The sequence below is a fragment of the Podarcis bocagei genome (assembly GCF_964188305.1).
Source record: "Podarcis bocagei genome assembly, chromosome: 2".
Classification (NCBI taxonomy): domain Eukaryota; kingdom Metazoa; phylum Chordata; class Lepidosauria; order Squamata; family Lacertidae; genus Podarcis; species Podarcis bocagei.
This window is the reverse complement of record NC_138126.1, coordinates 100560920-100581597: the sequence shown is the minus strand read 5'-3', so window position 1 is coordinate 100581597 and position 20678 is coordinate 100560920. Positions and strand designations below refer to the sequence as shown.

The 20678-nt window shown below is 42.3% G+C and overlaps 1 protein-coding gene across 3 annotated transcripts in view; it reads right to left on the bottom strand.

Moving 5' to 3' along the window:
* ABCC3 (ATP binding cassette subfamily C member 3) overlaps positions 1–20678 on the bottom strand; it is a 74200-nt gene that overhangs the window by 22624 nt on the left and 30898 nt on the right. For all 3 annotated transcript variants that reach the window (XM_081184522.1, XM_081184523.1, XM_081184521.1), the window contains 7 exons: positions 19820–19881; positions 16417–16548; positions 13378–13596; positions 10466–10643; positions 7568–7729; positions 6425–6517; positions 3218–3421 (listed from right to left, as the gene is read on the bottom strand). In XM_081184522.1, the coding sequence (XP_081040648.1) occupies positions 3218–3421; positions 6425–6517; positions 7568–7729; positions 10466–10643; positions 13378–13596; positions 16417–16548; positions 19820–19881 (1050 nt within the window). The remainder of the gene's footprint in view (positions 1–3217; positions 3422–6424; positions 6518–7567; positions 7730–10465; positions 10644–13377; positions 13597–16416; positions 16549–19819; positions 19882–20678) is intronic.

The window sequence follows — 20678 nt, the reverse complement described above, 5'->3', positions numbered from 1 at the left end:
AAGGGAATCAAATGTAGCCTTCCTGGAAATATAAGATCTGAAAGGAACAATCTGTATGGGATGAAGGAACAATTGGTTGGATTATTTGATATGCTAATATGCTATGGAACAAGAAAGCATGGCACCACTCCACAATAATGCAAATATAATACAAAGGAGTACAAGGAATTCAGCCTCCAGAAGGTGTTTCATAATAGCAGTGGCAACTCAGTACAGTATTCTATAACAACATTGAATTGGTCCCCCTGACCACTGTGGATCTGATATGCAGAGTATGGGGGCAGAAGAGTTCCCTGTTCTCCTTAGTAAAAACTAAGAAGTTGGAAAATTAATCTTGCAGAGCATTCTGCTACAAGGAGAACTAAATGAAATAGCTACCCTTTCTCACAGATCTTCTAGTGTACCTCAACTCCACACTGAACAGTGTTACCTTAAAGAATGAGGAAAGCTGGTGTAAACAAGGTGAGGCAGGATAGTTACTGCTTGCCGTAGAAAGTCCACTGTGTCATAAAGGCCATTCCTAGACACCCCAAACTCAAAATTAATGTTTCAGAATATAGTCTGCTTACTTAAACCAGAATCTCAGCTGCACAGTATAGCATGTTGAGCTCTTTTAACTTGCCCTTTCCTGCCACATAGGCACAGTAGTAAACTCATTTCACAGATATAGGAAATATTTAGAAGTGATGACACCCCCCCACCCCCACCCAAACTATCATCATGCCATGATATGATTCAGTCAAAGAATACTGTGCAAAGTTTTGGTTGTCCTGTCTCAAGGAGGGTATCTATGAGATAGCAGAGGTATAGGGAAAAAAACAATTTAAAATTATGAGACAGTATAGGAACAAAGCTGAGGTCTTAAGCAATCCTGTTCAGAGTTCCAGCTAGCCATGCCCTTTTCTACAATATTCCATTCCAAAACTTCATGGCAATTGCCTTTACGTAAGCAAGTCATTCAGTGATCCAAGCAAATGGTGGGGCATACCATACAAAATATAATTATCCTAATAACACAATCCATTTCAATATCCAGTACTGTATCTTTTACAATAAAGATAAAAATTACAATAAACCCCCCCCCCCGGACTTCCATTACAGAAATGGATCCTATCTATTTATTATTTAATTTAACACTTTGGCAAGAAGAGTTGGCAGATTTCTACTATATGACATTCTTCATCCTCCATTATTCTTAATCATGTAGGCATTCAGTGCATTCCCTTTTAATAGACAAAACTGCAAACTAGCAAGATCAAATTAAATCATTTCGAGTTCTTTTGCACTCTTGTCTAATCATTCTAATTGTGGCATCTTGTGCTTTTCTGAACCTTGTAAGACTTGTGATGTACAAAAAGCCTGGCTTATTATTGTTTGACTACATATTGCAGTAGAAGGTTAAAACACAAAAAAGATGGGATGGATTTATTCTCCTCTTAAGCTCGATTCCATCTCTGACCTTTTCTCTCTGTTTTTAGCTGAGCATTCTTTCTGTTAGTGTTGAAACCACACTTACAGAACATCTTTAAACTTAGGAAATGATAACACACGCTTTAGATAAAGAGTTTGGAGGAAGGCTATCTGATTAGCTACTAAAGATAGTATTGTTAATATTTTCTGCTTATGATGTAAATGGGTGAAGATGAATATCTTTGGGAGTGAACAGAATTTAAAGCACTTCATGGTTAGGTTAACAGGAAGGGGGCTTGAGGGTCAAAGAAAGGGAACTCAGCCATGATATAAAAGTCAAGCATTTTAACCTGGGAATGTAATTGATTTTGGCGGAGATGCTGGAAAATAAATATTATTCCCAGATAATAGCTGGAAATCTTGGTAAAATTAATTGTCCACTGTTATAGAATGCTGAACTTAGTTCCTTTTTTTTTTTAATTAACGGTGACCTTTTCTCATTTTTTTAATTAAAAAACATATCTTGTCAGTGTAAATTCTGTCAGAACACACAATGAAGCTCAAAGAAGTACACTTCCTTCATAAGAGATCTTATATTGCCTAGTTAGTTGATAATCTAGTCCTATCTAAATACTGGGGGTAAGATAATCTCTTAGGAGGGTGAAAATGTGACATATTTGATTTGTTAGCAAAAATACTAATAGGTTCTGTATCACCCAGTCCATTCCATCTATCCTAACAACAGCGAAACAGCATTTTATAGCACTAGAATTCAGGGTTACTCTTTGAAACTGACTGGCAACAGCTACAAGATAAGGCAGGGAAATGTATTTCTTCATACACTTACTCATGGAATTCACTGCCACAAAATACTGGGAATGGTTACTAGCTAAAATGATTTTTTAAAGCAGGGGTGGATAACTCTGGCCAGGTTTTACTTTCTTTCTTTTTACTCTTAACGTCCACCACTCAGCATGGGTGATTAACAGGGATGACGGGAGTTGTATTTCAGCAACACCTGCAGGGCTATAGGTTCACCACCCGTTTTAAAGGATTATACACATCTATAGAACATAATGGCTGCTGGCCAAATGCAGCTTTCATGTTCACAGAAGATAGTATACTTCTGATACTGGGGACAATGAACAGGTACAGGATTGTTTTTTCCATCATGAGCTTCCCTGGCATAACTGACTAGTCCTAGTTGAAGACAGAGTGCCAGACTAGATGGAACTTTGACCACCAATACTATTTTTTTAAAAAAAGTAGTTTATAAGTAGTTTCAGAATTTGGCAATGTGAAGGATAGCCTACTACAGGCTTAATATTTTTTATTTAGCAAGTAAGTAGCAAGTAACCAATCTTCTCTCTTTATTATGCTTTCCATAATGAAGCAGTAAAAATTGCCATGCTTAGAGTAAGGATGGAAAACCTGTAAACCCCCCCACTCCAGATGTTGAGTCTGCAACATCCAGCATCCTCAACTGGCTGGGGTTGATGGGAATAGATGTCCGTCAAGCTCTGGGTGGCCACAGGTTCCCCGTCTTTGATTTACAGAGAACTCATGCTCAGTCATCTTTCCTCTCCTGTAGTACTGCATCATTTTACAGGGCTTAGGCCCCTCTCCCAGCAGCCACATCCTGAGAAGAAGTCAAGCCATGCCCATTTCTTGCATTGTATGAACAATAACTCAGCAACTGGACTTTTCACAGACTTTTCAAATTTTCCCTAGTTAAGTTACAAGGATGGTCCTGCTAACTTGCAGACAGTTCCTCTGACAAAAGATAAGGTACACAAACAAAGCTTACCAGAAATGGTGCGCTGATCCATGCAAATGTTGACAAAGAATTTAGGTAGGCTGATTTCTTCAAAACCTGCAGTTCATTCTTCCTTATCTCCAGAACTTTTTCTGCAAAGGATGGTTCCCAAGCATAGAGCTTGAGAACCTTTATGCCATTTAGAATTTCATTCATTAGCTTGATGCGGGAGTCTTTGTAGCGCATCTGTTGCACCTAAACAATGATAAAGAACAGCATTAACCAATAGCCATTTGTGTAACAACTTGCACCGTGCTTCCTGTGTCCAGGTCTCCAAGGAATAACAAAACAATACTTTCATAAATTTAGATACTATTAAAATACCACACCCACTTTTCTGAATGGATGGTATACTTCTACACAATTGTAAATAAGTAGGTATGTTCATTGCAAGATGAATAAGAATTTATTATGGGTTGGGCATGTGAACAATAAAGAAAACCCCACTTTAACTCACTGTATCTGGTCAAGGATGTTGATTCAGTTTAGAGATTAAATGTGGGATTAACATGCTTATATCCCAATTGTTTACTACTAGTAGCCTCATACCATGTGTTGCCTGGGAATTCTAAGAAGCCAAAAAAGCAGTACAGCTTTGACCTCGCTTCAAAATGGCATACAGCTCTATCCAAACGTAGGTAAAATCCCGCTTCTTGATCTCAGGAACCATAATCCCCTTTTCACTGTCTAGGACTGGCATATTGCACTGGTACTCACAGCACTTTTATTAAGATAGGAGTACTGGCTTCTAGTTTTGTTTTGTTTCACCCCCCAAAAAACCCATTAGATACATATGAACAAAGTCCATTTCATTTTTATTTTTTAATCATTAATGTTTCTCTACCCTAGGTAAAGGTAAAGGGACCCCTGACCATTAGGTCCAGTTGTGACCGACTCTGGGGTTGCGGCGCTCATCTCGCTTTATTGGCTGAGGGAGCCGGCGGAAACGCCATTTTCCTTCCCGCAGGAGTGGTACCTATTTATCTACTTGCACTTTGACGTGCTTTCGAACTGCTAGGTGGGCAGGAGCTGGGACTGAGCAATGGGAGCTCACCCTGTCGCGGGGATTCGAACCGCCAACCTTCTGATCGGCAAGCCCGAGGACCCGCGTCCATTTAAAAGGATCTGAGGCAGGACATTCTAAGAAAAACATGTGCAAGAGACCCTAGAGAACTGCAAATTATTCCTTATGAGCTGTAACTCATGCTTGTTTGGGTTTAGTGGAGAAAGAGAAACATTTGTCAATAAGATCTTATTTGGACTCTTCCTTACCACTGGCCGTTGGCTACTTGATATGCAATACTTATAGGATAGGGGAAGGGCCACAGCCCAGTTGCAGAGCATCTGCTTTGCATGCCTAAGGTCCCAGGTTTGATCCCCAGGATCTGCAGGTAGGGCTGGGAGAGATTCTCTGTCTGAAACCCTGGGCACAATCCCAGTGGGCGTAGACAATACTGAGCAAGATGGACCAATGGTCTGATTCACTGTAAGGCAATTTTCTCTGTTCCCAATTTTCGAATATGTTCAAGATGTAATATGTGAAGCTTAGCTCTCGGTCACTAGGACATAGGTTGCATTTTAATCTTTATGTACTTAGAACAAAGCTGAAACCAGCCTGATATTCTGTGTGTGCTTCTTTTGCCAGCAGACTCATCATCATAAAGGAAGCAGAAAGAAAAGCCATTAATCACTCACTGAGGCTTTTTTCTGGACTCTTTCCATCACATTTCTGTCCTTGCTGGTGTTACAGAAACCACTGTCAAGCAGCCAAGGGAAGGAATGTGGTTCCTATTTACTATTTAGGTGACTTTTTAAGGTCGGTGGAGGGGGTGGTGGAGACATGGCAGCCTACAGCATCAGGCAATTCACCATTAGATGGTGGTGGTGGTTGTATCCCCCCCCCCCGCCCACAAAAGAAAATTATCTTTCACTGAATTCCTTTCATCGTGTGCTCTTGTTCAACTGACAAGCTACAAAAGAACTGCACCGTGGAAGTATAAGGAGAATGAGGAAAACAGAAACAGCAGCAGCAGCTGCAGAGCTAAAGTTCATGCTCAGCTTAAGTGAAATGCAGTGCAGAAAATAAGCAGCACCAACACAGGATCACTAAAATGTAAATAAAAATCAGCTGTTTTTAAACATCCCCTCACAATTAAAATGAGTCAATTATTAGCATTCGGTGAAAGAAAAGGAATTTTAGTATCACTCCCATTAGAACTGGCTGCAAAACTCTTAATGCTGCAATCCTACATGTACCTGGGAATAAAGCTGCATTGAAAGTTTTCGTTGCAAAGGCATCCATTAATGGTGCTCATGGCAGTATCCTTAGCATATATATGTGGATATATTCCAAACACTTGTCTAATTGCTCTTGGCTTCCTTTGCTCACTGTGTAGGGCATGTTATAATTTTGATAATAATCACAGGGTGGGATGTTAAGCAGTTCACAGAAATGATCCAGATGATATCCGAGATCTGCAGCTGTGTGATTCAAAACTATACTGAGTGGAGGGCACAGTGGACCTCTACTCTATGGGCAATCTCACCCTTCATGCTGCTTCTGAGCAGAGTACAGTGGTACCTCGGGTTACAAACACCTCAGGTAACAAACACAGAGTACAGTAGTACCTCGGGTTAAGAACTTTACCTCAGGATGAGATGAGAAATTGTGCGCTGGTGGCTCAGTGGCAGCGGGAGGCCCCATTAGCTAAAGTGGTACCTCAGTTTTCAGGTTAAGAACAGACCTCCGGAATGAATTAAGTTTGTAACCAGAGGTACCACTGTATTGACAAGAAAAAGAAAGCACTGTGGAAAATTTTTCTTCTACCCACTGCTCTGGGAAAAAAAGGGAAATCTGCAAGAAGAGGTTTTGCAGAATCTTTTCTAGACAGAAAGCAAATGAGAATAAAGTCCAGGGCACAAGATAATCAGGACCGTGTTCAGGAAAAAAACAGACAGGAGAAGGGCCTTGAGCAGGCAGCAGCTCAGGTAAAGTTTCACGGTGAGATTTGAAGGCAAGGCAAGTCAGAAATCCCAGGGCAGACAAGCAGGTGCAAAGAAGCCATGCTCTGCACACGGTAGTCAAATTGCTCTAAGGGCTGACTAATCTGCCAGCACCCTCTTTCTGCTTCCTTTTGCAGGGAGCCTCAGCTAGACAATCCAAATTAGTTTGGAATGGATGTACTAGAGTTTACTTACCTGGAGTGCTCTGGTTTTAATAGCTATTACAGCATTAAATGGGATGAGTAAGACCATCACAGCAACTCCTGCCAGTACAGACGGCCCTAATTCCTTCAAAACGATGCAAAACACATCAGTCATTATTCTATTCTCTTCCAATTAATATTTTAAAAAACTGGAATTTATTGTATTTATACCCTCCTAGAAGCTCAAAGTTCCATACATGATCCTCCTCTCATTTTACAGTGTCACACAGGAAGCTATGTCCAGCACTCTAACCACTAAAGCACAGAAATGTTTACATGGCTAAAGTTGACTAAATATATTTTCAACATGAAGTGCAAAAACCTAGAGAAGCTCTGCAAAATCCTTATGGTACTTCTCTTTTTATCTGCACCAAGCAGTCACGTATGCGTACTTGGAAGCTAAGGAAGGAATGGAGGACAGGGGAACAGAAAGGGTGGTATTCAACAAAGTTTTACTCAGAACAGACCCACTGAAATTAATGAACACGGCTAAGTTAGCTCTGCTAATTTCAGTAGGTCTACTCTGAGTAAAACCTAATTGACTGTGAATTCAAAATCTTTGGGTATTTATTTATAACCACCACATGCACTGCTAAAAATGGCTCCTTGGATGCTGTATACTGGCACTCTACATAGAAGCAAGCTGGTAAAAAATGGTGCCATAACCTGCTTCACAAATGCACCAGTTTATGTTAGGCACATCGTTATACAGAGACAAAAGCAGACAAAAAATGAACCTGAGAAGCTGTTTTTTATGTTTATCATTAGAGATCTATTTTATTGAGCTAAGGGGGAATTGAGGACTGCAATGTTCTACAGCAGCTATGCAAATAAAAACTGATATAAATAAAAACCATTCCCTAAACTCATCTCTAGGATCCTTCTCCCATTATACTCCTGCTATGGCTCTTTATATCTAAGGATATTGCAGCTCACCTGAGCTCTGCATCCACAGTTATTCATCTATTCAGACAGAACATTCTAAAGACAAGGGCTTGGAATTCTGCTGGGAGCAACAGGTTGCATGCAATATGATTTTCCATAATCCCTTTCCCCCTTCAAGCTGGGTCAGCCTTAAGCTTACTGGCTGCACATTGTGCCAAATCAGAGAGAACAAACATAAGTGACTCTGTACCTGCCAGAGAAAGGCTAAAGCTAGGCATATCTGGAGCGGCGCAGACCACACCATGTTTAGGAAGGTAGTCAGATCCATTAATCTTTGAGCATCCACTGACATCAGGTTCACAATTTCTCCAACAGTGGAAGAGCGCTTTGCTGAGTTGGTGATGACTAAAGACTGGAGAGACAATGAGAGAAACTCCCTTATTTAGGCATATTTCCTCATTTTGTAACATTTTGATCCTGTACTTCCACCACCCCAAGAATCAGGTTTGCAGCTTAGAGATGCTGATAGATCCTGGTCTGTCACTGGAGGCTTCCATGCCTTGAAATACCTTCCATTTGCTTCAGTTGGTGTTTTATCTGAATACTATTCTGGGCAGATTGCCTGGCCACAGCTATCCATGCTCCGGGAACATCCAGACTGGACTACTGCAATGCATCAGTCCTGGGGCTACCTCCAAAGACTATTCAGAAACTTCAGTTACCCCAGATTACAGCTTCATGACTCACCAGCTTGGACTGGCTGGTGGGAACATATCTCACTAGCTTTGTGGCAACTTCACTGGTTCCTGGTGTATTTCCAAGCTCCCACCAGAAAACCTTCCATATTTTTAAAACTCTTATTTTTCAGAACAGAAAGAACATCCTCTCTGCCACTTCCCAAGAGTACTATATCCCATGCAGTAGAAGCCCATATTCAAAATAAACCATTCCTCTTATCAAACAAAAACTGTATTTCCAAAGATCCCCATGGGATGCCTGTATCCTTGTTGCGTTTTGGCAGCATACAGGTGAATTAAAGCTGCCTGACTTCTTATTACTTCTTTGTTCCTGCAATTTGTTAGTTACTTTTTCCATGAGCATCAAGTCCCAGAGTTCCATAAACCATGGCTCTTGTATTTAAAGACCTCCCAAACTTCGCTATAGTATGTCTTGCAGCCTTCAAGAGATCTCTTTAGGTAAGATCCTGTGCCTCTCCCTCATAAACAGATAATGAAGAAATTTTTGGATCTAAGGCAATAATTTATTTGGTTAGCAATCAACTGTGTCTTGCTAAAGACTTTAGTCCAAAAGGAATAAACTATAGGGAAATATCGCCACATGCAAACCTTCCATATTAAGTGTTTTGAATTGAAAGAAAGCTCTTCAGGAAATGTATATTAAGGATCAGTTCATGTTACCACCACCATTATATAGAAGCTACTTTAACAACACCATCTTATGAATGTTCACTAGCAAGTAAGACTTTACTGTGTCCAGTGGGTCTTACTTCCTTCTAAGTGAGCTTGGGTCTGCCAGTCTAAGACCCTCCCTGTGGCAGCTGTTCTGCATAGTGGCTCATCATATAAGATTTTCCACATGTAAGATTTTTCCACAAAACAAAGATATGTCACAGCTTGGTACTTACGGGGGGGGGGGCGGCGGCGCTTCTATTATACATTGTATTGTTACATTAGCCACTCATTAATAACTAAAGATATAAAATTGTTCCAACCACTACTACACTCATTTGAGTATGCAAATATAAGCAAACTCAAATACAGTCTTGTTTTTTTATATATCCTGTTTATACAAATGACTTGGGGAACTTGTAAAACAGAGGAAGAATTAAAATGGTTTGGTATGAAGGGGAAATATTTGTGAGGATTTCACAAGCAGCTGTAGCTGGGGTACCAAGAATACAAACACATGATGCACAAATAGAGCTAAATGTGCACAGTATGTAACACACCAAGCATCAAATCCACTTTTTACATGTGTGCAATGGTTAGTGTTACCAGTTGAAGAACTATTCTTTCAAGAATGATTTTCAACTGCCACAAATTCGTTTAGCTTTTACACAATCGCTTTTAAGCAAATCTGATTAATAAATAAAGCATGGCAGTATGGCACATCTAGCGGGCTAGTACCATAAAAACTCAGCATGATGTATCTAGTGTTGAGCAGGTAAGCAAAATGTGTTTTCCTGCACAAAAGCAGGCCTGTGTTGGGCAATACCAAGGGCAATTTGGGTTACATTCAAAAATAACTTAAAACTGTGGTGAACATGGTTAGGATGGTCCTAATTATCCAGTTACAAACACCAAAAGAATATGGGTTTATATTCATTCTACTTGCTAACATAATATTAGGGAGACCTTCACAAGCACACCAATTTATACAAAATCCTACATATCCATGTGGATCTTTTCCATCCAGCTGGCTCTAAGCCAGAAGGAAAGCAATTAATGGGTGGGAAAGACCCACACATTAAACCGCACCCGCATGCCTCTGGTAATCTCACATGCAAAGACTGCAGCCACATCTGAGCTTGCTTCCACATGGCTGAATGTGTGCGTGTGAAGGGAGCCCAAGTCTTTGAAGGAGATGTGGTGGTGGTGGTGGGGGTTGGATAGTTGAATAGTTACAGGATTGTTCTTGAGATGTCAGCCACCCAAGCACTGGTTGATGAGAGCCAACTGAGAAAAAGGGCAGGATTAAGTAATGATGCCAGAATTGTGGAAATGCAGATAAAAGGACAGTTCTGGACTAGGGGTGGTCAAAGCTGGGCTGAGAGCTAGATTAAAAATCCTTAATTCTTTAAGATTTAATGTTGCAAGTGGCAACAGAAGCATTTATGAATAAACTGCAAATGCCAGAACACTGAGAAGAAACATGGAATGTGTATGTGCAGGATTAGAGACAGCTGATATAAGTCTTTTCCTGCCATTGCATGCAGTGCACAGTCCAGGGCTTGTGCATTGGAATCCTCCCTCTCTTTCACTCCTCATATTCAGTGCATTGCCAAGTCCTATTGGCTCCTCCTTTTTACAACATTACGAAAATACGGTGCTTTCTTTCTGCCCCCTCAAGCAAAATCTCTTGTTCATATTCACTGCCTGTGCTTGGAAAAACATTAGCCTGCTTCTACCTTTCTGTAGATCATCCCGATGATGCCCGTTCTCAGTCTCATCCCAGTAACAAAGCAGTACTGGAAATGCTGGTGAAGGATTATCGTCTGAAGCACAGCAGAGGAAAACATCAAAGCTGCAGTCAGATATCCCCACCATAAGGGAGCGCTTTTATTCTTAATGAAGCCAATTAACAGACTGTTTAAGGAGGAGACGAAACAAATAGACAACAAGGGGAAGAAATGATGAGATTAGTGGGGCAAAGCACAACACACTACTGATTCTTACCCACAGTGAAGTAGAAGCACCAATAATTCAAACCATTCTTCTGGACACATGCCTAGAAGGCATAAGACCACCTCAAACATCTTATTAATTGTTTTATCCCCTTCATTTTTCTACAGCAATCCAATTTTAAAAATCTAAAATAAAAAATATTGTGGAAAATGGGGGCGGGAGGCGGGCAGACACCTGTATGTTGATTGTTGTTGTGTGTTGGTCAAATGGCATACCTGGATTTCACTGTGCCAGCATAGTGTGTAAAGGTAAAGGGACCCCTGACAATTAGGTCCAGTCATGGCCGACTCCGGGGTTGCGGCACTCATTTCGCTTTATTGGCCGAGGGAGCCGGCGTACAGCTTCCAGGTCATGTGGCCAGCATGACTAAGCCGCTTCTGCAGAACCAGAGCAGCGCACGGAAACGCCGTTTACCTTCCCGCCAGAGCAGTACCTATTTATCTACTTGCACTTTGACGTGCTTTCGAACTGCTAGGTTGGCAGGAGCAGGGACCAAGCAACGGGAGCTCACCCCGTCGCAGGGATTCGAACCGCCGATCTTCTGATCAGCAAGTCCTAGTCTCAGTGGTTTAACCCACAGAGCCACCCGCGTCCCAGCATAGTGTGTAGAGGGGCTGAAAAGCTGAAGCAAGTTAGAGCTACATAGTACATGTAAGGCACGGTAAAATAGGGCCAGCTCTATCATGTGGCAAAATGAAGCAACTGCCTTGGGTGGTGATGGGAAATTTGTGCCTCCTCACAAAGCTGCCATGCTAGTCTGCCACAAAGATAGTCTGGCCACTTTCCTGTCTTCTATACTGTTTTCTAGCATCATCCCCTGCCCTCTTCTTCTGCACAGCCACTACCTGGAGATGCCGAGGATTAAACCTGGGACCGTCTACATGCAAAGCATATTTCACTGGGCTACAGCCCTCCCCTATCATGAAGACAGATGCAGATCCTGCCTCAGGCAGCACAATGTCTTTCCCTGACTGGAAAGCATGCACACATGTAATCTTTGAATCTGCCAATCAACACACATAGATGAACTTTTGTGTGTTGCAGTTCAAAATGGGATTCTTTACCATGTAGACATGCAAGTGTGAACTGGAAAGAAATATGGTGCATGGAGGAGACACTACACCATTTAGTCACGTTAGCGATATGTCTAAATGAAAGCCTCCCTTGTTTCCCACTCAGTGTTCTTATGCAAAACTAGTAACACATGAAAATCCATTATGTATTTCCTCATTGACAGCCTTTCCCTATCAGACTGCCATTCTCCCCTGCGATTCCCCGCATCGGCTATGCAGATAGGCAAGGACTCAGCACAGGATAAAATAGGTGTCCTGCGACATCAGTGGCGTAGCGTGGGGGGTGCCAGGGGTGCCGGCCGCACCGGGCGCAACATTTTGGGGGGCGCGTTTGGCCGGCCCCCCTCGAGGAAGCGGGAACCTCTCCAAGGCGCAGCGCGCCGTCGGTGGAGGAAAAGAGCCGCGCAGCAGCAGCAGCAGCAGCAGCAGCAGCAAAGCCGGGAGGAGGAGGAGGAGGTGGAGCGAGCACTCATGCTTGCTTTACAGCCAGGAGGAGGGGGTGGAGCTGAGGAGGAGGGAGGGAAGGAGAGCCATGCCAGCAAAGCGGGCAGCAGCCGCTTACACGCGGGAGGGACAGACGGGAGCCATAGGGACCCGGAAAAAGCGCTGCGTAGCCAGCAACAGCTGCTGCAGCCTCAGCTAGCAAAGGTCCGTGCGCTCTCTAAACGGAGCAATGAGGCTGCAGAGGGACGGCAGGGCACAGGAGGGCTCTGAGCCACGAGCGCAGTGAAAACCAGTAAAAAAGTTTTTTAAAAGGCTGCTGGGGACAGGAGGGCACGGGATGAGGGAGAGGGGGAAATTACAATTCTCCCAGCGTCTCAGCTGATCTGCTGAGCAGGACTTGGGTTGCAGGGGATTTGCCATTAGCTGCGTAAAGCAGCAAAGAGGGAGAGAAGGAGGAAAGCGGGAGTGGAAAGGAGCTGCTTACACTGCTGTAAGTGGCTGCTGTCCGGTTGGCTCCTTTAAAGCAACAGTGCTCTTTCCCTCCCCCCTCCCCGCTCAGCTCTCCGAAAAGCTCCTTCTCCACCCACCCCAAGCGAGCTCCTTTTCCCCTTAGACCCCCCTCCTGCATTATTAGCCACATCCTTCTCCACCCACCCCACGCGTGTTCCTTGTCCCCTTAGCAGTGGCGTAGTGTGGGGGGTGCAGGGGGGGCGGCTGTACTGGGTGCAACATCTGGGGGTTAGGGTTAGGGGGCGCAAATCCACGGGTTAGGGGGCGCAAATTGCTTGCCTTGCCCCGGGTGCTGACAACCCACGCTACGCCACTGTGCGACATGCAGGGAATGGAGTGCAGTAAATGCGAAAACCCCAAAAGCTTGCAGAAAGCAAGTGGCGCCTTAAAACTATTACCTTTTCACTAGCTATTCACTAATGCAAGGTTTCCCAAAATAGGGTTTCCAGCTATTTTTGGACTACCATTTCCATCATCCCTGACCACTGGTTCTGCTAGCTAGGGATGATGGGAGTTGTAGTTCAAAAAAACAGCTGGAGACCTAAGTTTTGGAAACGCTGTGCTAATGGATGATGTGAAATGAACTTGAATGAGAGTGCAGAACTCACCCTAGCAACTTGGGGTTGACGAAAGACAACAGATCTTGAATTAATTTAAAGAAGGAGCCGATTAAGAAGTATGGGCCAAAGGTCCTGAGTAAGGCTTTGAGAAAAGATGGTTCTTTCTGCTTTGTGTTACTACTTATCAGGATTTCTGTTTCCTCAAGGCCTTCACCAACATGGTTCTCTATTTGGTTCGAGCTTTTCGTATAGGATATATCTTTTTTCCTAGGGGAACAAAAGACATGGTTAAAGTCAGCTGAAAAAGTGGAGGGTTTGTTAGGAATATTGACTCTCTTAAATAATAGCAGCCTTTGGGCCTCAAATGTGCCCTTGATTCTGTGAGAACTGCTAAGATATGTTTGTAGGATATGGGCCCCACATTTTAGTAGCCTAGAGCAGGGAGCAGTTTCCCCCATGAAAAAAAGGGACCTCAGTTTAAAGTACTGTCTGTGTTAAACTCGGTACTTTATTTAATAACTATGTTAAAGCTGAATATTTAAATTATAGTGACATAAGGCAGCACATTTGGAACCTGATTTGCAAATTAAGTCGTATGAGATATTACTACTGCAGCCCCTCTGTTTGGTGTATTCAGGGGCAGAAACTTCCACATCAACGTATCAGATCAATTGAAGACTGGCCAGTTCATGTAGGAATGATTAAGTTTAAATTAGTTTAGTTTTACTTAAATAAAAAGCTGTAGTCTAAAGCCTTGGCTCAGGCAAATACAGCCTTCGGCATCTGATAATTTCCCTTTTCTGTTCAGCAAAATGATGATGATGATGATGGTAATGATGACAACATACTTGCTTAGGAAAGCAGCCACATTTCAAACATCAACTTTTTTTGGTTTTTTGGTTTTTCAAGAAATAAAACTAATGGGTGATAGCTTTACTCAGAAGAGACCAATTGAAATCAGTTCACACAAGTAATTTAGGTCCATTGATTTCAATAGGTCTCTTCTGGGGTTGGATAAAGCCTACTAAATTATTTTGTTTAGTATTTTATGAATCAAAAAGCCCTGTTACCACTACAGCTATGGTTTTGCCATGCATCTTCCAGTATTTTTACCTCAATTATTTTATGTCTAACAGCCTCTTACTTTACAACAGTTTTGACTATCCTTTCACCGATTTTGCGCCCAACCAAACCGCTATTCCAGTGACATTTCAAGACAAGGGCACAAATTAATGGAAGTCAGGTATTTGCCCAAACACATGAAAGCTCAAAGTGTGGACCGGGGAAGGGGGTGCATGCGCCAGTCCCACACCACACACCTCTCAGCCCCTGCCCTTCCTCCTGTTGAATAGGGAAAGGCCCACAGGGACTTCTGTTCCTGTTGACTTGAAAGCAAATTGAACCCCTTCATGTGATTGGGGAAACTGATCCTTAACTTAGCTTAACTCACGACAAAACATCAACAGCGACCTGATCTTCTCTCCCCCCCCCCCCGGTATTCTCACATAAAGAGAGAGCTGGCATAGGGGTGATTTAAAACAAATGATCCACTATGTACACAACATGCATTCTGAGGTGGAAGGAACTGTACTGTGTGTCTTATCAGGTATGCATGTGATGGCTCATGAGCCATACACAGCTGAGTGATTCAGCATACCAGTTATCTCTCCGGATAAGATAAAACCTCAGACACTCTGCTATTTACAGATATAGAGAGCATTTATCCTCAGTGTTCTTATTTTATTAATGTTCTGCCTTCTGCTTTGCATACAGGCAAGTTTAAGAACATTTCACATAATGAAGGCATTTGTCCCTGTGGGATCAGAGAGACAAAACTTGTGGGTCATTTTAATCTATATATGACAATTTGTATAATAAGCCCAGAGAAAAGCTGATTCTTCCTTTACCTGGAAGACCCACTGAAATTAGGCTATCTCTTGCTTAAATGATTCCTCTTCTTACTTTACTGAAAATGTAGCTAAATTCTTCCTATCTAAAATATAAATTAAGAGCCAGGTGGTAAAGCAGGAACTCCCTTTTGGCCCCTCTGTGAATATCAGTATTTTTATTATAGTTATCCTGTTTGCATCCCCTTTTATTGGTCTGTAACCATAACAGATAAGTCATCATCACTCTGATAAGAAATGTTTGTAGTATGTGACCTAGTTTAGATTTAAAACATAAAGCAGCTTTCTGCATTTTAACACTAGCAGCCTCATACCAGGTATGGCTCAGAATTTCTAAGAAACAAAATCAGCACAGTTTTTAAATCAATGGTTAAAAACAGTGCAGTTTTGAAAGGTTCAGTTGTCCATCTTCATTGTATCTAAACGCAGACAAAAAGCTGCACCTTGATCTCAGGAACCACATGCAAAAAGGTTATGATATCTTAAGAGGTGTCCAGGTCACAGTGAACAAACAACTTTCCAAAATATAGAGGCTGAATCAGAGAGGGCAAGAGTTACAATTTCAATTGAAATCCAAAGAATGATACGGAAGCATCAGCTTCGGTCAGGGAGGGCGGGATATAAATAAAAGTTGTTGTTGTTGTTGTTGTTGTTGTCGTCGTCGTCGTCGTCATCCCTTCCAGTTCTCACCTAATCTCTTGCTGGGTCAACAGCTCCCTACGGTCCAGCTCATTTGCTCAACTCCAGCTCCCACACAAGGTCCTGGGGGCCTGGACACGGTTTCTTTCTCACCCCTCACCCCCAGAAAAGTTCTGGTCTTTATTATTATTAAGATAATCTTGAAAGTGTGATAGAAAATGCAGGTATGGGGGTTGGTTACTGGTTGTTCTGAGATAGCGTTCCAGTGCCTTGAGGATCCTTGCCTCATCCTTTGATTAGCAAAAGCATAACAAATTATGCAAAACAAGCAAACACATGCACATTAGCTTAACATATGCACATTAACTTAATTATGCATTTTGCACAGTTATCATCATTTATGTAGGCTGCAATATTCTTTTTTTTTTGACACATTACAATGGCACACAATTTTGGTGATTTTCTAAAGCACAGTTAAAACGCAAGAGTTAATGCACAAAAGGGAGCCTAAGAGTGACTTATTAAGGCAAAGCCAACTTACTGTTGCACTTCTTGATTTTGCTTATCCCACTCTTTCTGCAGCTTCTGTACTATCACTTCAGATTTATCATCCGCATTCAGAGACCATAAATCTTTATCTTCAAGAGGCTTCTTATATCCCTGGATTGCCATACTGTATTGTTAAAAAAACAACAACCAAGGATGTTGGTAATCAGTTTGGACACACAATTCAACCTTTCTGAAGAGAGTACTGCAGTGTTATGCTTAATGTGCAAAGACCTCTACAGACAGTGCATGTGAGCACACACACATTTAATTCCTCCTTCTTCTACACTAGGCATCTAGGACAACTTACCCAGCTACTGGATGGCAGAGGCTGTTGTACATTTCCCTGCCCCACATCACATGCTGCTATCAGTGGGATGGGGAAGGGGGACATGCACAATGCTGTGGATACAGGTAAATTGTTCTGGAAGTAACAGGTAGGGAGGTGGGAAAGAAATACATATTTGCCGTTTGCAGCAATGGCCATGTGTTTAACATAAAATGAATTTCTGGTCTGACTGCAAGTACAAAGGGGTGATCAAAGATGAGTACAGTGGTACCTCAGGTTACAGATGCTTCAGGTTACAGACTCCGCTAACCCAGAAATAGTACCTCGGGTTAAGAACTTTGCTTCAGGATGAGAACAGAAATCGTGCAGTGGTGGCGTGGCGGCAGCGGGAGGCCCCATTAACTAAAGTGGTACCTCAGGTTAAGAACAGTTTCAGGTTAAGAACGGAACTCCAGAACGAATTAAGCTCTTAACCCGAGGTACCACTGTAAGGCCAAGTTTTTCTCCTAAGGGGTGAGCTCTGCTTCCCATCTACTCTCCAATGTTCGCCTCAATAATGACACACATATAGCCTCTGGATGCACCAGCGTCCTGCCCTCTTCCACAATCCTTCAAGCAGACAGTCCACTTTGTTTTTCTGTCTCCCTCCTCCCATCCGCACCAACACCTTGCTTGTATTCTTGCTCAACACCCTTTAAAAGTGCTCTGAGAAGCAGAGGAGGTGGCATTGTGGCTGTCACAAGGCATAACTAATCAGCACTGTGCACAGCCCTGCCCCCAAAAGGAGGGATGTTGCTTCATGATTGACACAAACACTGGCCAGTCAGTGCTGTGCTTTGGCTTTCTGATGCAAACCAAAACACAAGGTTTTCCCTGAGTTCGATCTGGGAGTAAAGATGGTAAGTGCACAAGATGAGGTTAGCACATTTTCAAAGCAGTTTCACCAGGCAAATATTGTATGTCTGGTACCAGAACTTCAACTCCATCACACTTTTTAGCACTTCCTTGATGCCTCCAATATTATCCCACCATAAATGTCTGCTGTGCTTTGCCATCACCTTGGGCACCCTCAAAATCCTGTCTAATCTTTGGCATAATACTAAAGTATTGGCAAACAAGAGGGTCTGTTCACATACAACTCTGTTCACATACTTTCATTTATTACAGTGATGATATCCACAAACATAAAGGGGTTTAGTGGTTGAACCTTGACCGTAGCCAACCTTAAATGCATTTTTTTTCTGGCTCCCCGCTCCTGCTTTTCCCACATGGCAACAAGATCACTACTGACGTCAATGTAACTGCTGCTGTCAGGGATGTTAAATAGCTCTCTGTTGACCTCTTGTCCTCCTGCAGAAACTCAACTGAATTTGGGAACTGACTACAAATGCTACAAGTTCACCCATCTCTCTTTAAGTGGAAAAACTAGGACAAAATGATTTAAATCTTGGTAGGAAAGTGGCATTTTAAGTTGACATCAAACTACTATCCAACAGAATTGCTAACGCTTGGAAGTCTCCGGATATTAACTATTTTCCTTGAGGCCTTAGTTTTTCATCCATGCATTTGCCATTTGCAGCAAAGGAGGCAGCTGAGCCTCCTGTTGCTAGGTGGAAAGTCTTTTATTCAGTTTCTAAGTGGGAATCTCTACGGGACGATGTGGCACAATGAATAGGCTGCTAGGTTCAGAACTAGGGAGAATTCAGTTTGGTCTGCCTTTTTAAAAGTGAGCCAACCTAATATGCATCTCCTGAATTAATACGCAGACTGGAAAGTAATTATCATTAAGATTTTGCACATATCTAAAATTCTGTGATATGGTTTTTGGCTTTAAAAAGCAGCCATCATCACAGGCCTGACAAATCTGGAACTACACTTGACAAACCAATGACACCAATATACTTTACTTTACTATGGTAATAACTTTCGTTTTTGTTTCTTTCTTTCGTAGCCCAGACTTTATTACTCAGCCCATACAGTAAACACGCTTGACTTTTGTTTTGTTTTTAAAGGGACAGAAAGTAGGTGGGTTTCTGGGGTGAAAGACTTTCGCCAGCCCATCCACCACTGCACCCAGTGTGTTTTGATGATACACTTTTGCCTTTAAACGCTATCCCTGGAATGTATCCCCCACATAAGTTGTGAGTCACCGATATGCAAATACAATTTTTGTATAGTTTTTCCCTTTTTTAAAATCACAGATTAATGTGGAAATCAGATGGAACAGACTTATGAATGAAAATGTGCAAATTGCCTTTCAGAACTCTATTCTCAGCCCTGTTTTTTTTTAACAACAACTATTGATGTCTTCTAATTGCAAAGAGAACCTTGAAGATAAAAGCTTAGATTCTTTCCCCCTAAATGGCAAAATAACCCTCCTCAATCTTGCACAAAGTACGGCTTATTAAACTAATCTCCCTCTTCTTTGGAGAGGGGGGAAAATGCAATTTCCCCTCCCCTTTAAAAAAAAGACATTTTTTGGAGAGTTGAAGGTTGACAAAGATTTGTTTCATCATGTTACACATGAGACTCAAGTTTCTTTTCCTGCTGCACAGTAAGAATAATAAAAAACACCCTATAAAATACGATTCCAACAGGAAATGAAACCTGAACCTTAATTGCCAATTCAAACATAACTGTGCAAGTTGTTCACAGTGTTAGCTAGCATTTCCCAACCTGGAATTAAGCACACAGCACTCCAGTTTCCCATCTGTGAACTTAGCTGCTGTCTCACACTTCCTGCACCTCAGTTCTGAAAGGTGATCTACACCAGGGATGAGCAGACTTGAGGCTTGCTGCAACTACAGTACTTCGTTTTCTGCCAGAATCCTGAGATCCACCAACCAGCCCATTGTGCAAAGGAAATATATTTAGAAGTAAATATACTTCTAAAGCTCTGGAATTTGTTCTGAGTACTTTAGTTAACCTCTACTCTAATAAGCACAAAACATCTGGGTGTGGGGTAGAGGGAAGAGCATGAATGAATGCTGTATTGTATAGGAATGTAGCTAGGCAACCAAGAGCACGAGGGGAATCTCTTGTACAGATGCCACTTCAATATTGCTTTCAGCAAAATAGAGGATATCAATGAGAGCTCAGTAATGCTTACCTTGTAAACCACCAAAATGTGATCTTCGAAAGGAAACCAGAATTTAACTCTGGACAGGGATTCTACAATAAAAAGTTGAAGACATGAATTTGTAGGTTTTTTTTAAAAATCCAATATTTTAGCCAAAGCTTTTGTAGCCAAAGACTACCATGCATTCAAAATCATTTGGCAATATATCCTGGGATGTATATATTAAGGATGTGCTGGAACTCCTGCCAATTTCCTGCTCCCCACCACCTTCCCCCAGCTCTGAGCAGTGTTTGAAGGGCTATGGCTGGATTTCACAATCTGATCTCAACAAATCCTGCTAATAGCAGACATAAAAGCAAGGAGTGGATGTGTGTTTTAGCTATTACTAGATAGGAAGCACAGGGGATCCTTGCTGATGGAGCAGCCAGCCGGGGGGGGGGGGACCACGAGGCAAGACAATAAAAAGCCTCTCTGTCCTGCTGCCAGCAGACTTTATTAAGACCAGGTTGTGGCAGAATGGAAAGAAAAGCTTTTCTCTTACTGCAGAATCCACAATCAGCTTCCAGGCCATATGAAAATAAGGTACGATTGGTCCATTCTTTCGCACACAGCCAGCTACTAATTGTCACACAAAGAAACAAACATCCCACAATCCCACCACCACCAAAAATCAACTACTTCACCAGGCTGCTGTCCCAATTTCTGCCCTCTCCCTCCACAATGCCCTTTTAACAAAGAACATCACACATAAATTAGCACCTCATTAAGTACAGCCCTCTCTTCAAAGCCTTTGGCTTCTTCAAAATAGGCTACCAGCTAGTCTAAACTCACACCATGCCTGCTTCTGGGTTGTGGATAGGGAGCAGGTTGTCATGGGGCTGGATTTGGT